Source organism: Chelmon rostratus, chromosome 3, assembly GCF_017976325.1.
Source record: "Chelmon rostratus isolate fCheRos1 chromosome 3, fCheRos1.pri, whole genome shotgun sequence".
Classification (NCBI taxonomy): domain Eukaryota; kingdom Metazoa; phylum Chordata; class Actinopteri; order Chaetodontiformes; family Chaetodontidae; genus Chelmon; species Chelmon rostratus.
The window spans coordinates 7,435,354-7,452,500 of NC_055660.1; the positions used below are offsets into that span (position 1 = coordinate 7,435,354).

At 43.5% G+C, this 17,147-nt stretch overlaps 1 protein-coding gene across 1 annotated transcript; it reads right to left on the bottom strand.

The window, feature by feature from the left end:
- Positions 1-2,328: 2,328 nt before the first annotated feature.
- Positions 2,329-11,855, bottom strand: LOC121604766 (beta-1,3-N-acetylglucosaminyltransferase lunatic fringe-like). Its single transcript, XM_041934369.1, has 8 exons — positions 11,346-11,855; positions 7,778-7,826; positions 7,241-7,343; positions 6,993-7,146; positions 6,169-6,254; positions 5,916-6,075; positions 5,734-5,819; positions 2,329-4,733 (listed from the first exon to the last, which is right to left on the bottom strand). Exons 1-8 carry the CDS (start codon positions 11,712-11,714, stop codon positions 4,667-4,669), a joined length of 1,074 nt encoding a protein of 357 aa, XP_041790303.1. The 5' UTR covers positions 11,715-11,855; the 3' UTR covers positions 2,329-4,666.
- Between the last annotated feature and the right edge of the window lie 5,292 nt (positions 11,856-17,147).

A 17,147-nucleotide genomic window follows, 5' to 3' on the forward strand; every position in this document is an offset into this window, starting at 1 on the left:
TTGACTTGCGCCTAAATTTCCAATGAAATGCACAGTAACAAATTTTGTATGACTGAACTGAGAGAAAAGATCCAGTGGTGGAAGAAGCACTCAGATCCATTACTTAAGTACCAATACCACAATGTAGAAATACTCCATTACAAATAAAGGTTCTGCAACCAAAACTACTAAAGTAAAGGTACATAGGTATTGACAAAGAAATGCTCATTAAGTATCAAAAGTAGAATAAAACTTCCTATTCTGCAGTAACATGACGCCTGTGACAGAGTGATTATTCTCTTTCATCATCAGACTGATGCTTTTATGTGTCCGTACATTTTACTGTTGCAGCTGGTTGATGTGAAGCTAGTTTGAATGACTTCATATACAGTTAGTTCAGGGATTCCCAACATAGGGCTCGGGCCCCTCCACAGGAACACAGGATAAGTCTGAGGGGCCGTGAGTTGATTAATGTGAGAAAATATGTTAAAAAAAAATAAAATAAAACAAGCAGTTGTTAAAATGAAACTAAAACCCAACCAGACACTGCTTTTTACAGTATGTGAGTAAACATACTTAGTTACTTTCCACCACTGGAAAGTTCTTTTTGAGACTTAAGCATGTAGGTTTTTACAACCACTAAACACACTTAAAGAATAAGCTTCTATGACTTTATTGTTGTTTTTTAATTGTTGTTATTCTTCAGTGGTGCACTTAATTTGAATTCAGACTGATGTGTTTTATCAGAAGTTTTGTTTTTCATTACCTCTAGATGCTCTTGGTTTATTTAAAGTAGTTTTAACAGATTTCTTGGGAAAAGAAGTCAAGTTGACCAAATACAGTATAAGTTACATTTTGGACCCCTGAATTCAGTTGCATTAAATTTCCAGCACATCTCTTGTGTTTCACATAAATGCTGTATTAAATAAGTATGAAAGCAATTGTCCAAAGATAAAGCCTACAAATGAACTCCCAGGTCATAGAAAGACATCAAATATAATCAGCATCAATCATAATTTAAATAACAGTGATTTATATACTATACTGTTACTTACTCCCTGGTGCCATGTAGCTATATTAAGGTGCTGTAGGTGTGATACCAGGAATTTACATTAGATCATCAACCTACACTGGACCTCACAATCAAAGAAACTGTCTCACCTTTGTCTCCACCTAGTGGTCGTTTAGCTCAGGTACCTCATCCTCACTGGCTGGGTCACTAAATCTGTCACCAAACAAATCCAATTTTTCATCTTAACCTATCAGCAGGTAAAAAGCTCGAATGTCACTTTAATTGTGACCTAATTTTTCAGATTGTCTTTTAAAAGACAGTATTTAAATCAGACCCATCACTGAACAATTACAAATAAGTGTATCTTGGTCTGAAATGAACACATCTTTTGCAAATAGTATTTTGAAGGAAAGATTGAGGGTAAAGTGTATACAGTACATGGCATCTCTGGTGATGTATCGATCACATGACATATCGTTGGAAATAGGCACCACCCTCATGAAGGCAAGACAGCTGAAAATGTTGGTCAAATAAAGCATGGTGTATTGGAGAAGAGTTGTGTCATGGTGGATAGGTGAAGCATAAAAGTGGCAAAACTTTGAAATACCTTAGTTTGATGAAATGTTAGCATTAGGTTGTAAGTCTACAACAGTTAAATATAAAAATGACTCAGGAGAAGAAGCAGTGAACCAGTTTTAGAAAACAAAACCAGTTTTTACTAGTTGCAGTAAGACAAGCCACCAGCAGGTGTCACTGTCTACCCAGCAACATGTTAGAAAACTTGAGAATAACTTACTAAATTCACTAGTGTCTCTCTCTCTCCCTTCACTCACTCACTCACACACACACACACACACACACACACACACACACACTGCAGCAAAATGCACTGTATGTTTGACAGGATCTGATCTTTTAATGTTTTTCTGTGTAAACACGACTCAACCTCTCACTCAGTCAGGTGTCCCCTGAAAGCAGACTGTATCATCGCCAAGGCAACCACATCCAGACTCTCACTCTCTCTCTCTGTCTCTCTCACTCTCTTACACACACACACATACACACACACACAGAGGCATGCAGTCCGGTCATGTTTTGCCTTTATCTCTCCAGGGCCATGTGCACAGCTTGATCAGATAAGAAGACTGTGTGTGTCTGTGTGTGTGTTTATAGAGTTTTGTGGGCTCATGGGTGCAGGAGGAGGGGCTGGTCTCCAGACAGGAACCCGACAGCTCACAAACAAGGCCAGAGGTTAAAGGTTGAAGCGGTGTCCCTTACAACCCCACTTAAAACGCCCCACAGTGAAAACAGCACACAATCTCACGTTCGCATTTTTGACCAGAAACTGTTTTTATTCGGTTCAACCATGATGTCTACATACAGTCCAGATACTGGAGAGAGCATGTGCGCTTCAGAAGCAACAGTTCATCATATAAATTCATTTAACGAGGGACAGAATTTAACTTAATATAGACGTAGACATAGAAGACGACCCAACATGAGTCATTTGTCAATAAAACCTTAACGTGGATATTTCTGTTACACTGCTGCCGCGTAACATTTTCAATCATTAACAATCATAATCCACCCATTTGAACGGATAAAGATGGGTGACATCAACCTTTTTAGAAGAATAATTTGACTGGATTTGAAACAAGTCCAGATTTTTGTAAGAATAGTTTAATTTGGGAAATGCTCCTGTTTGGTTTCTTGCTAAGAGTAAGAGGAGGAGATTGGTGCCACCCTCATGCTTGTATGGCAAATATGTAGCTGAAACCAGCAGCCAGTTAGCTTAGCTAAGCTTAGGCCAAAGACTGGTTTAGCTCATCTGATTTTGGATGTAACAAAATCTTCTTACCAGCACACCTGAAGCTCATTAATTAACAAAGAGATCTGTGCACAAACAAAGTGTGAGTACTTGTGGTTTCACGGGGGGTTAATGTTGGACAGAGTCAGGCCAGCTGTTCCCGCTTAGCTACTTCACCTAACTCTCGTTAAAGAAAACGAGCAGATTTCCCAACATGTCGACCTCTAATGTCCTTTTATCATATGATGAGTTGCAAACAGCAGAAATAAAACAGCAAAAGAGCTCAGTCGTTATGGTACAGAAAGAATAATACTGAACACTGGCAAGACAAACCTTCACATACGAAGCCTGGATTCTATGAAACCATCAAAATCTCCTGCATGTTTTTGGTCTCATGCTGAAATGTGATATGAAATGAGTGATTGTTCCTGCTGCATTTCTGTGATGATTGCCTCACTTCATGTGCTGAATCCAAACTGGTTAACACTGGAGCATGCAGGGGTGCAAATGGGCCACCAAGTAATGCATTCACATGTGTCACAGCTGAAAGTGGAGAGAAGACACTGGAGATGGACGAGAGTGTGAGGAAAAGCGTAACAGGCTGCATGAAACGGCAAAAGTTTTTCCTATACGGTGAACATGCAATGGTGAAAAAGTGGGACCAGCAGTCAGAGGATCAGACAGGTTTTTAACAAACCGCCGGGCTACTCAAACTCACTCGCAAGAGACAATGACGGCCAACAGCAAGTTTGTGCTAGTTTACAGACGTCTTCCTGGTTCAACTTTGACCTACTCAGGTTTCCTGTGCAACAGAATTATCACTGGCTTTGCCACTTTCAGTTTTACCTCCAAATAAAGTGGTTTAAAAAATAAGATTTAAAGGAGTAATTAGAGATTTCCAGAAATGCACAGTTTTTGTGTTCTTGCTGAATTAGATGAGAAGATTGATACCACTCTCATGTCTGCACAGTAAACATGACACGACAGCCAGCAGCTGGTTAGCTTAGCTTAGCACGAGCTAAGGAGGAGAGAGAGCTAGCCTGGCTCTGACCAAAAACAATAAAATCTGCCTTCCAGCACCTGTAACGCTAATGAATTTAACATGTGTCATCTTGTTTTTTAGTCCTTACAGAAAGTGTGAAAATGACAAACAATCTGATCGTCTGACCGCTCGTGTTTCTTCCATCTCACTTTGTTGCAGCTACGAATGTTCCCGGAATTCGGAAATTACTTTGGTGAGCACAATGTTATCATAACTGATAGCACGATGGAAGACAAATTAAGAGAAGCTGCAACAAAACCAAATTACCCTCTAAGCCTGAACGTGACATGCTAGCAATGGCTCGATGCGCAGCTGAGACTGACCAGCCGAGCGCAGACAGGGGAACGATGAGGCAGGTGTGACAGGCTCAGTCTGGAGCCCAGATGTCCACCGTACAGAAGATAAACCTTTTCATTCAGGTGACAATGTGGCTTTTTTTTGCGTGCCACCCTTGGGTTGAACTTTAAATTAAAAGTTGTCTCTCCATTTTTCATCCTTCCAAGAAATGTGACCTTCACTCTTCATCTTTGTTTGAAATGTTTTGGCCTTTTGACACCGAGACGAGTCCAGGCGTCGACTCATAAAACGGCAGACTTTCCAAAAAAAAAAAAAAAAAGTCAGTCCACCACTCAGACTGCTGTTGGACGCGAGGAAATCGTTTAGGTCCAGAGATTCTTCAGCACTGAGGAGCCAGTGGGGGGCAGCAGTGAGGTCTCTTTATTCCTGGACGTCTGCAATGATTTCCTCCTCCAACAGAGAAAATTGAGTTCAGGCAGACATTTACTTTATCCTCCTGCATCAGCCTGCCTGCGTCTCTGGATGGGTGTTAAAGTCGCCGGGGGCCGGGGCACCAAGGAGTGTCTGGGTACAGCAGACAATGGACTGACCTGAACCTGAGAAAGAGGCGGAAATGAGTGTCACAATGCCTGGAAGCTGCCAACTGGGGGATTTCAAAATAAGACCGTGAATACAATTAGCGCGCACACACACACAGACGCACACAATGAACAAAGCCAGGAAACTTGTCACAGTAGTAAAACACTCACAACAAGAAGCGCTTACATAAAGGAGAAATGTAGTACACATGTTTTAAGGCTGCTCCCGAATCAGATAAAATACAAGACCCAGCTGTATGCACTGCTGATCGTTCGAAAAGGCGTTTAATCTTTCTCAATTAGCCCATCCACCAACAGGTCAGCGCGCTTATCTCATTATCTCCAGCACTCCCTCCCTGCCTCCAGGCACACTGCCACCACAGCGTATTGACAAAGTACAGAGGTGATGACAATTAGCCCAGCTCGATACACAATGATACAATTACTAACTAGAGGACAAAGCAAAGCAAGAGAAGGGAAGGGGGACGAGTGAAAAAGGAAGACTGAAGATAAGATCAGCTTGTGTTGTCTTGTTTGCTTACAGCATCACTGACTGGATGTCCGCTCTGTATTTACAAGATCAAGCAAAGTTTAATCTTCCCCTTCGTTAGCATTTAGCCAATCAAATGGTTCGAATTAGAGCCGCACACTGAGACAGGAGAGTAATCACAGATGGAGCTGAAACAATTAACTAGTAACTTAATTGGTTAGTTTATCGACAGCAGCCGATTAATGTTGCAAAAATGCCAAACATTTTCTAATTCCAGCTTCTTAATTGAGAGGATTGGATGCTTTTCTTCATCTTATTTAATAATTAACTGAATGCCTTTGCTTTTCGGGTTGAAACAACAAACTTGATTGCATCACTTCAGGCTTTTCTCACTATTTTATGACGTTTTATAGTCCAAACAATTAATCGGTTAACTGTGAAATAATAAAATTAGTTGTAGCCCCAGATGTTTTGAGCTGTGTTCCTTCCTGCACATCTGTCATAAACTGATACACACAGATATTTTACCTTGTAGGATCGTCACTTATTGAAAATGCTCCTTTCAGGTTGACAGCGTTCCTGCTGTTTTCCACGGCGCCGTAGCTGAGCGTCACCTGAAGGCGGGAAAACACAAGCACGAGCAGTTTAGACAGCTGGCGGGTCAGTATGTGTGTGTATGTGTGTGTGTGTGCGCGTGTGTGTGTGTGTACCTGGCTGTGTATGTCTGACACCAGTCCCAGGTTCTCCAGGTGCGAGTGGAACAGCGCTGAGCGGATGAGGCTCACGCCAAGCAGCGCTTCCACGATGTAGCCGACGGTGCAGTCGTCCGGGAGGCGGATGTGCTCAGCCGTCGCCATGAAAGCGCCATTGCTAGACAGAGAAAGGCGCGGAGAGCGTGAGGAAGAGGAGGTTCGATGATATAGCGGCAAACATATCTCAGAATTGATCAAAGCGAAGACCTACCTTGCCCAGGGTTTCATCTTGAGCGCGAGGCCGCGGCTCAGACAGAATCCCGCTCCTCCTGTGGCGAACCAGAAACGCACCTGCTTCTGTACACGCACACACGCACACACGCACGCACACACACACACATCATGAGTGGAGGTGCAGGAATCATACAGCTGAGCGGGTAGCTGAGCCCAGGAGCTAACCAGAGTAAACAAATGCTTCTTTAATCGCTTTTTTACTTCTTTTCTGCAGGAGGCAAGAGTGTTTTAAGAGGCGAGAGACTTCCCGGGGAACGAGGTGGAGGTGCATGTTTTAGTTATGGTGCAGAAAGGGTGTTAGAATTAATTGTTATTATGATTGGTGCATGACCAAAACACTGAATAGGTGTAAGCATATCTCCTCCATTGTGTAAGTTTATATTGTTTATCTATTAGTCTGATATATAAGTGAACTGGCCGCTCACACACATTTCCCAGCTGAATCACACCTGCACCAACATGTCGGCAGTCGCTGGTTGGTAGCGGGAACATTTTAACATATTGCCCAACCCTAATACAGAGCTTAACAATACACGCATGAAACAAAAGAAACCAAACAGGGATTTAAATTGGTGTAATAACCTAATGTTTAAGGAGAAATCTGTTAAATACAACAGACTTGAAGTGTATGATTGTATGCAAAATGCTGGTATAATATACAAATAATGATAATGGCGTGATAGAAAAAAAACTAAAATCCAAATATTTCTATGTTATTATTACATTCATTCTATGTAATTGTTGTAATTGTAATCACAGCTATACAATAAGAATAAAAAGGGTAAATAGGCAAAAGTTTACCATTTCAGTGGTGCCGAGTCTCTCTGCAGCCTCTATTGGTCGCTCGAGGCTCGGCCGGCCGATGTAGACGTCCTGTGTGTGACTGTACTGAGACAGAAGCTTCAGCAGGGAGCCGACGTTCAGGTAATTATCATCGTCGACGTGACAGAACCACCTGCAACGGACGAGGCCGGGCGTCAGGAAAACGCTCGCCGTGTGTGAGCTTACGAGCTGGGTGTGTTTGTGTGTGTGTGTGGAGTGTGTCTTACTTCTTGCCAGAGTTCATAAACATGTCATATTCCAGAGCCATTTTACAGGAGAGGGCCTGACGGTTGTGGGCCGATGAACAGTTGGTGTTGATCAGGTGAGCTCCTGATAATCAATGACAAGCAGAAATCAATAAGCAGCCCCGACACAGTCACAGTTAAAGACTTAAAATGGGGAAAAAGTGAAGGAAGGTGTTTATTTGATGAGCAACTTTGACTAAAAAAAGCAAGGAAGCTGCTTTTTGATCCTATTACATGCTGAAATTACAATGGCCTTTCCTGCACTGAGCCGAAAAGCACAATGTGTCTGATAGTGAGAAGAATACGGCATTGAAAATGAAAACAATTCCATGAGTAAGACGAGGAACGGCCAGTTGATTAAACTGAAGTGACTTCCTGCACTTCATGGAAACGCAGTATTGCCCAGTCAGCAGCCTGCTTCCTGCTTTCCTGCTCACAGACTGCAGATAACACCGCTGCAACTCAGCAAAACTGCTCTGTGTGTGTGTGTGTGTGCGTGCGCGCGCGTCTGCAGCTCACCCATCCTCTTCCTCAGCTTCTCGTCGTCTCCGTCAGTGAACACGTACGTCTGTGGACGAAAACACAAACACTGTTACTCCAGCAGACCGCGGCGAACCAGCAGGGAAACAAAAACACCATCACACAGAAGCTCTCGCTGCTCCGCCATCATTGTTCGTGGAGGATTGTTTATGACCTCAGGTGAGACTCCACCGGTTTCCTTCCACACACACACACAGAAGCAGCGAGCAATGCTGATACTGGATGGAGGCCAAGACAAAGGTTAGCCTCTTGTCTATCAGCGGCAGAGCAGCTGGTCTCAGCCCTGTAGCTGTATGCGTGTGTGTGTACATGAGTGTTTGTATGATGAGTGACAGGGTTAAGGGTCACTGTGCACTCAGGAAGCCATGCAGACCCCTCAACTTTCCACAGGAAATAAGCTCACACCCTGGGTGCACACACAGGGCAGTCTGTAAATACTGTCCAGGCTCTGACAGTGAGGCAGTTCAGTTTAGGCTGTTTACATCCACGCTGGGCGAATAGTGCAGACCTGGAGTCCGAGTTTTATAGGACCATGAAGATAGATAGATAGATACTTTATTAAGCTCCAAAGAGAAATTTACTGAGTGAATGTGTCTACATGGCAATGGTCCAGGTCACAACTGAGCTAAATTTGGCTGTAATAGACATTTAGACATCTTGGTTACATGTGATATATGACCGTTGTTTCAGGGCCTGTATTTCAATGTCTGGGCAAGAACCACTTAACATAGAAATACAGTCATTTAAGTGCTGTGAAAAATTGCTCTATGTGTCCTTGAAATCTATAAAACGTCTACTTTTCAACATAAGACGACTTCCGACCTGCAAACCAACAGATCAATACTTAATGGGCTGCTGCAGTGCGGGTCTGGCAGAACATCAGCTGAGAAGATGCCAAACGGCTGCTTATGTTTGTGTATTTTAGCCCTCAGAAATGAACCCACTGCAAAGGACTTGGCACCGAATAATAAATATGACGACTGGAGTTCGCTTTAACTTGACGATGTACTGTCTCCTCCTTAAATGGTTTACAATTCATTCCGTGGTCATCTGACTTGCAGCTAAAGGTTAGAACTCGTGGTCACTGTTTGATTTCAAATCCAATCTCACACTTTCTGACTCCCCGAGTGATGGGGGGTTTCCACTTCGCCAACCTTCCTGCCATGCAGCACGAATTCAATAATAAATCTTTGGTCCAAGTACTGTGTGATCACATCGCCGCTGTGCTCGAGAGAGAGGCTGGAGAGTCCAGAGAGTCCAGCCAGCTGTGGGTGTTTGTCAGCCTTTTTTTTTTTTTACTCTGAGCCTCTTAAGCCTCCAGAGAGCAGTCAGCTTCTTGTTAGAGTGTGTGTGTCGGTGTCATAGCAGCGTATGCTGGGGGGGCGGCAGAGTGGAGAGGGAAAATGAGGCGGTGGGATCGGCAGAAGCTGAGCTTTACGACACAGGAAGCAACAACCGAGGCAGGAGAAAGTGGTGTGTGTGTGTTTGTGTGTGTGTGTCTGTGTGTGTGTGTGTACTCTCGTGATCAGACACATTTTTAACTTCCCATGAGAAATCCGGCGAGTTCCCAGGGCATGTGTGTTTGTGAAGGTAACATTGTGAGAATGTGTGTGTGTTGCTTCATTTCCATTACTCAGCAGTCTCATAGCTTACAGGTGTGTCTGGGAAACAGGTAGGCTAGAGTTACACACACCTGACCGTGAGAGCAGACGCAGGAATGCGTCACACACACACACACACACACACACACACACACACACACACACACACACACACACACACACACACATCAGCTGATTTCCACTACATAAGCTCTATTTACATGTCAACAGTCTGTGTGCAGCATGAGATGAGACTTGAACGGGTCCTCTGAGGTTTAAATGGAAATCAGAGCGACCGCTGTGCGCTCCGCAGTCATGTCTGCATTCGATTACGAGCTTTGAAGCCACTGGGTGCAGTTTACCACAGTCCCATGTGTTTTATAGCAACAGATTCATCTTTGACTCACTCACCACTGTGATTCAGACCAAAAAGCTGCCTATTCACAGCGTTTGATCTCAAATAATTTTCTGTGAGGCTCCACAGCTGAAACTCCCCTCATGCGCCCAACATCTCCCTTTCAAATCCAGTAGTCATGTCAGAACTCCTCCTGATCACAGCACTGGTGGTTTAATGACTTGGAAAAGATGGTTTCTGATATGATTTAACATTTAGCTTCCCGGTTCTCCAGTGTCAACATTTCCTGGTTTTAGACTGTTGGTTGGATTATAAAAAGACATCTGAAGGCAGCACCCTGGAGTCTGGGAACTTGTGACGGCCATCTTTCACAAATTTCAGCAATTAAACAAACATATAAATGGTAGATATTTCTCTGGGCTTGAATTTTGTTGGAAACATTTGGGATATTGCAAGTTCACAACTCAGCAAAATCTGAAAAATCCAATTGGTCGACTTGTTTTTGATATTTTAGGGTGGAAAAGCAAAATAAACAATAATACAAGAAAAATACCAAACTACACATAAAAGTACAGAAAAGTACTTGAGAAAAACACAAACATCAAGTGTAAAGTGGAAGCTGGCTGACAAATGGCTCCTTTTAGTGTTACAGTACTGGGTTATGGTTAACAGGCATGTACCTGTGAGCTTGCAGGAGATGTAACTAAAGCCGCCAGTGTATAAACGTAAAGTTCCTTAAAATTGCTGTTGCAGTTACTTACTTTCCACCTCTGAAGCTACAAAGTGCTTTGAAATTTAACTTCCACTACTGTTTCAAAGCCATAACTTCTCAGTTTGAAGCCGGCTTTTATGACGCAGACGACAGTGAGTCTCTGCTGGCTCTGAAGCGCTGAACAATTGCTTTCTTCTGTCTGCAGCCTCCAAGCAAATCAGCATCTCACTGAGACCACTCGACGAAATCCAGGGTTCATTCGTGCATCTGAGTCATGGTGGTTCCTCTTTTATGTCCCCTGTCTGTATTATGTCAACACATTAGCAGCCTGTTAGCCCTCAGATGTCCCTCTCATACATTACAAAAGGCACCTATCTCTGTTTTACGATTCACTGGCAGGATCAAAGAACCGGTGGAAACCAGTCACATTTCACGGGGGTTTATAACTTGTAATTGCAGCAGGAGATGAGGGAAACAACTTCTCTTGACATGGGAACAGTTCACACACCGTGGATCACACTTTGCATGAGGCCAGATAATGTGCATTTGAGCTTTGCTCTTTAGTTATCAGCTCTGGTCTGGCATGTCCCCTTTCATGTGACCCAGCTGATCAATCACATACACACAGCAAGACCTCAATGAGCTACAAGTTAATTAAAAGTACAGCCTGGCAGCCTGGTGTATGAGCTGTTGATTGTTCACTTTCTGAACAGTTTGGACCGCTCCAAATTGCAGCATGCAGTAATATAATCCTCTTTAGCTACAATAATTATGTTTTTGTTAATTTATCTTTAAGTTAAAAGTCTTAAGATCTGTAAGTGTGGCCTGGTTTTTATTTTTGTAAGGATCAAGTATCCAATGACTTTACTGCCGTCTCACCTGTTGCATGTTCCTGGAGATCCAGGTGTCCAGCAGGAGCTCCAGTCTCTGCCGGTGATATCTCCCGGTGGTCTTCACCGCTATGAACAGGTCAGCCGGGGAGAGATGCTCCACCGGCCCGGAGGGAGCGCTTCTCCGCGGGGGGCCGCTTATCGCCCTCCTCTCCCGGGTCAGTTTCTTGAAATACGCGGAGAAAACTTTCCCGCTCGTCGCCGCAATCGGTGGCTCCACCGGGTCCCCGCTGCTCGGGTGTCCGACTGTGACGACCAGCATCCCGGTCACGAGCAGACAGGTGACCGCTGCGGCGGCGGCGCGGGGTCCCGCTGCCGAGCCGAAGGTGCTCATCACTCCGCCGGCGGGTCTCCACATTGTGACGGTGTGGATGGTGCTACAGCTTCAGGCATGGACAGAGGAAAGTCTGGGAAACTCTTCTGCTCAGTTTACAACATCTCCGCGGCGCAGACACAAGTTAAAGCCGCTCCTTCTGTGCCCTTCAGCGGATGACCTCCTGCTGTGTGACTCGCTGCTTTATCTCACAGTGAAGTTATAAACTTGAACAAATGGGCAGGACGGAGATCTGTTCAACCAATGGCCGCTTTGAGCGCCTCGTGTGGGCGGGGTTAACCAGAGAAGAGGCGGCGAGGCCTCTGGATGAACATCCACATGGCAGCAAGCCTGATTCACTGTGGGTAAAAACAAAAAAAAAATCACACTGTTTAACTGGTAGAAAAAGATATAAACATATAGAAGCAATATATAAACCAGTTTATAATCCACATGGTAAAAGTTCAAAATCATGATCAGTCATATTTGTCTTTTTAGACAGATTTTAGAGGAATTTTAAGTTTTCACCATTGACCTTGGAACAGCCACAAGTTTTTTGCACCATATAAACACTTTCTCTTTCAGTCTGTGGGGATATCTGGAAGAATCTCATGTTAAAGTGGTGTTTTAATATTTTATTTTTCTTCATTCTTTCTGGGTTTGGCCCTGTTCCAGCATGCAGAGGCATGGATTTGTCCCTGACAGCTTATAAACAGATGGACAAATTAAAGGACAGAAGTAACTCTAAAAAGTGTCTTCGTTAGGTGTTCAAGCTACTACAACTACACCAGTGAGGGATCATATCACTCTTCCACTAGAAATCCCCTCATTTGATCATGGTGATGAGAGCAGTCTCTAACAAAGGTTTTCAGTCGGGTTGAGATCTGGTTACGGCGAAGGCCACAGTTTATGATTCATTCGCTCAAGTCATCAGTGATGCCTGTGTGGTAGCATCTGCATCTGACTCAGAGTTTGCTTTCCTTTAATTTAATGGCACCTGTGTGTATTTGTGTGTCCGTGTGTCTTTGTGCGTGATCATGTGGTGTGTTCAAGGTCTAGCAGTGAATCAGAGGGAGTCACAAACACAGAAACTGTGGTTTTTAACGGGAACGCACGGGTTGTATAAGCCCATGCCCCGCAGCTACTGATGCACTCACAGCCTTGATGATACCAGGGTTTAAATATGACAGTTATTGCAGGTTTTTCATGTGTAATATGTTGGATAACTCAGCACATTACAGGTGTTTGGATTTGATGAAAAATAAATTTGCAGTTTTTCCTCATTGGAAAGCAACGTGCCCGGAGTTCCTCTGCATGGAAGCTGGGCGGGTTGTTCTCCAAGTGGACAGATGTTGAAGACGACCGTGACATTGGAGTGTGTGTAGTGCTGCCAACTGCACAAACACACACACACACACACACAAAAGACAGACGTGCCAAGCAGCCAAGTTGCCAGATCCACCAACCATCTGAGGAATGTATCCTCTCTAATAATGTGCAGTTTGTCTGTGCTGCATAATCTGCGCTGACCCCTCAAGCAAAGTCAGTATAGTATTACATTTTAGTTAATACACATGCCACAACACGACTATGAGTCCATTTAGGACTTCTAGTGGGAGAAGAATAGAGAAATGCCATCAAGTATGAGAAGGATTTTAAAGAGTAACTTAACACCAGGCTGAGAAGCAGCATTTTGCTGCCTTTTCTGGTTGAAAGTGTGACTTTAATGTTTTAAAAGGTTAGTTAGGATTCATCAAAGTCACGCAATAACAGAAACAAACTATCCAATCGAGGCTGTGGTAGACAAGTAGCTCCCCAGTTCTGCAAGATAAAATTACTGTTTTTGTCAATAGAGTCTGGTTGGGGCCTTCGCTTTGGAGTGAGTGATATTATTGGAAAGTGATGTCTGGTGGCAAGGTAAAGCGTTTAAAGTATTACAAATATATAATGTAGATTCATTCAGGTGGTTGTTTTTTGGTGGTGAAAATATGTGTGACTGCTGCCCACAGTCTCCAGCAGAACATAGCCTCCTACACTGCTACTCCTGCTGCTTCTCCAAACTGTCCCTTTAAGGCATGACAGTTTCCACCTTGAACATGGCAGTTTGAGTTTGAAAAAGCTAGTAAATGCACCTCAAGATGGGATTGTGTTGGCACTGAAAAGTCCTTTAAGTGCTGTGAATGAAATCATAAGAGCTGAGATGACTGAGAGAACAACAGTTAGATCTCATGACAAGTAAGCAATGCCAAATGGGAAATGCCAAAGGCAAGAACACATTTTAATAAGTGTCTTCCAATAATATGTAATACTGATGTATTGCAACATAATGAAACATACAAGCATCATAACATAATCATTACTTTACATGGTGCTGAACAACATGTCACCAATAATTCTTTTTTATCTGGTCATCTTTATTAGGAAATACAGTGAGCTGGTTAGCACGCTTTCCCATTTTATATCACAAGACACTGAAACCTTACAGCTTCTTAATACTGAAACTCTGCACTTACGAATATGAATAAACATTCAGTGTTAGTTTCCATTTTGTTTTGCTGCAAGGGACCTTGTCTCTGGTGTTCACAAAGCCGAAAATGGCCCCAGGCCCTATATTTGTGCAGCATAAAGGAACGTTTCGTGGGGTTTTTTGTCAGGGGAACTGGAAACTGTTACCACTTTATCTCACACAATCTGATCATCAGTTGGGCTGGAGTATGAGTCATCCTGTTTACAGGAAACTAGTGAACTTAAAGACACATTGAAGATGATGGATTGAGGAAACTTTCTGTGAATGGAACAGATCAGTGAATAGTGTTTCGTACAAGAACTGCAGCTCAAAATCACATGCAAGTGTTTCACATAAATAAGAGAATGACCATGAAACTGACATAGAGAATTAACATAACATAAGATGGAGCAAGAGAGATTAAATCAGTCACACTTTTTTAATGCTTAGTATCAACACAAGACTAATTCTACAGTCAGCACAGTGGCTCATACATAGGCATAACATTACTTTGAGCTAACGCTAACATGCTATCAATGACAAATATGCTAACATGCTGAGCAGTATACTGTTTGCATCGTACACTGTGTTTGTTTAGTGTGTTAGCATGCTAACATGAGCGCTGAACACAAAGTACAGAGGCTGATGGGAATGCCATTAGTTTCATGTATTGGAAAAATGTAACTTTTGACTTGATTATGATGCTAGACGAATAGTTAAGGGACCAAAGTTCGTGTAATTCATCCTGGGGAGAAGGTGAATGTCCAAAATGTCATGGTAACCCATCCAACATTTGTTGAGACAGACTATTTCAGTCAGGACCAAAGTGGTGGAATGGCCGAACAAGTTAAGGCCATGCTAAAAGCTACGTAGCTAGCACGGCTAAAACGAGAAGCTGCAGGTTATAATCTGTTGTTTCTGTTTACGACAAAAAAAAATATCTTGCTCCACAAACTTAGTAACTCCATTTCAGAGTGACTGCACGGTGGCCCTGAGAGCTCAATGCACTGCAACTTAATAAAACACATGCAAACAGGCAAAACAGCTGTGTTCTGCACTTTTTAATGTCCCCTGGAAACGGTTTCCATCGTTTTGTTTAGTTTTTTTGCGCTACTTGCAGCGTTTCTGTATTTGGTTGTGTTTTCTTGCTTTGCAGCAGCGATGTCAAACTGGTGAATATGTTTTCTTAGTTTGCTCGTGTTTAGTATCGGTGCAGAGCTCTCAAGGCCACCATACTGTTAGCTTTGATGTCCCAGCAGAAGTAATGCAGCGTTTCAGTGACAGAAACAATGAAACTGCAACATTAAATGCAGCACCTACCACTTTCAACGCTCCCAGGAAAACAGAACAAGAAACAATTTCACATGATAGGAAAGAACTTCAAAATGTTATATGTCTGAATATTTCTTTTGTATGAACTCATAACCAGTCTAAATAGATTAAAGAAACACACATGTTGAGAGAATCAGCAGAAGAAGAGTGAAGCCAGACCTCTCATTAGTTCCCCCTCTGCCTGTCCTCCACTGCCTCTCTCTGCCTTGAAAACCTCTTTATTGTTTCCCTCCACAGATAAGAGCAGCTCTCCCGCTCTTCACTTGCATCTGACTGCAGATCGCGAAGAACACAACAGCTGCACTCACGCACCAACACACAAGTTTCCCGCTATGTGGTGGCTTTAATTTCCTCTCAAACCATATCAGGGCAGCCACAGTGTGAGCTGAGGCAGCGTTAGTGTGTATCTGGAGAACGCTGTGGCTGTTGAATAGACGCCGATTGAAGGATTTCTATTTATAGCCTTGAGTGCGTGCTGCTGTGTTCCTCCTTTGTCTGCGTGTTTTGAGCAAAACAGTGGTTGTCTTTGGCTCTGTGTGTGTGATTTGTATAAAAGTAACATTCAAGGACAGTTGAGCTCCGTTTTTTTCCTAGCTTAATCCCCATCTCTTTGATTCCTGCTTCTCTCCCTTCTCTCCCCTCCTGTCTTTGCCCCCCCTCCTCGCTTTCTCCCCTCTTGTTTCGTTTTGTCGTCAATATGTTGCAGGATTCAGAGTGCAAGGTCACAGTTTTCCAAGCCTCAAGTTGGGACTTTTTCCCCTGTTTCCTCTCACTCTCCAAACTGCACAAACAGGCAGAAAAAAGCATTCCTGAGTTTTCAAAGTCCCTTTTAATCTCCACTTTGAAATTAATCGAAGATCAACTGCCGCTTCAGTGTGGTTATTCCCGTGATAGAAGAAACTGTAGAGCTGTGTGATTGCGGGTGGGAAGCAGAACAAACAACAAGGATGTGTTCTTCCTTTCTTCTTGCCAGAGCGAGGGATCGCTCTCAGACCACATCTGGAGGAGAGGAGGACGGAGTGGTGAAGGGGGAAAGGGGTAAGAGGGGGGCGAGCGATTGGGGTTGGGGGGAGGGGGAGGAGGGGGAGTTAGATATGTCACAGGTCGCAGTCTGTGATGGGGCTTTGTGGTTATCGTGGCGTCAGTCAGGATTTCAGGGGATTCTGGTCCACAATGTGATATTGATTAAAGCTTTTCTCTGGCCTGAAAAAACATGAGGATCAGGAAACAATTCATCTGCTTGTATATCTGTGTCTGCATTAAAGGAACACTTCACAGAAAATCTGTCTTTTCAGTTGGCTTCAGGGATGGCTTTGTAGCTTGTTTGCTTGGTGGAGGACAGCAGCGGATTCACAGCAGCCTCGATGGATTCCAATGGATGGAGATTGATCATAAAGTCAGGAAAAACTTCAAAAAAAACTTCTCAAACTGCTCCTGTGGCATAATCCAGTTGTCCACTCCAGATCCATAGGTTCACTACGCAAGGCTGAATTACCAGCCAGGAAGAGTGGGGAACAATCTAGAGCTGCAGGCACCTGGAGGCTGAAAAGCTGTCAGTGCACAGGCACTTCAGTTTTTAGCCATGCTAGCAGCTGGCCTTATGGATGGCAATGTATTGGCATGTGTTTTGTGCTAATTAG

What these genes read in the sequence shown, in the direction of transcription:
- LOC121604766 (XM_041934369.1), bottom strand. Translation starts at nt 11,714, where the DNA reads ATGTGGAGACCCGCCGGCGGAGTGATGAGCACCTTCGGCTCGGCAGCG. An exon ending in AAGATGAAACCCTGGGCAAG is followed by an intron (nt 6,076 to 6,168) that starts GTAGGTCTTCGC and finishes TTCTCTGTCTAG; the next exon opens with CAATGGCGCTTTCATGGCGA. An exon ending in TGTCAGACATACACAGCCAG is followed by an intron (nt 5,820 to 5,915) that starts GTACACACACAC and finishes TCCCGCCTTCAG; the next exon opens with GTGACGCTCAGCTACGGCGC.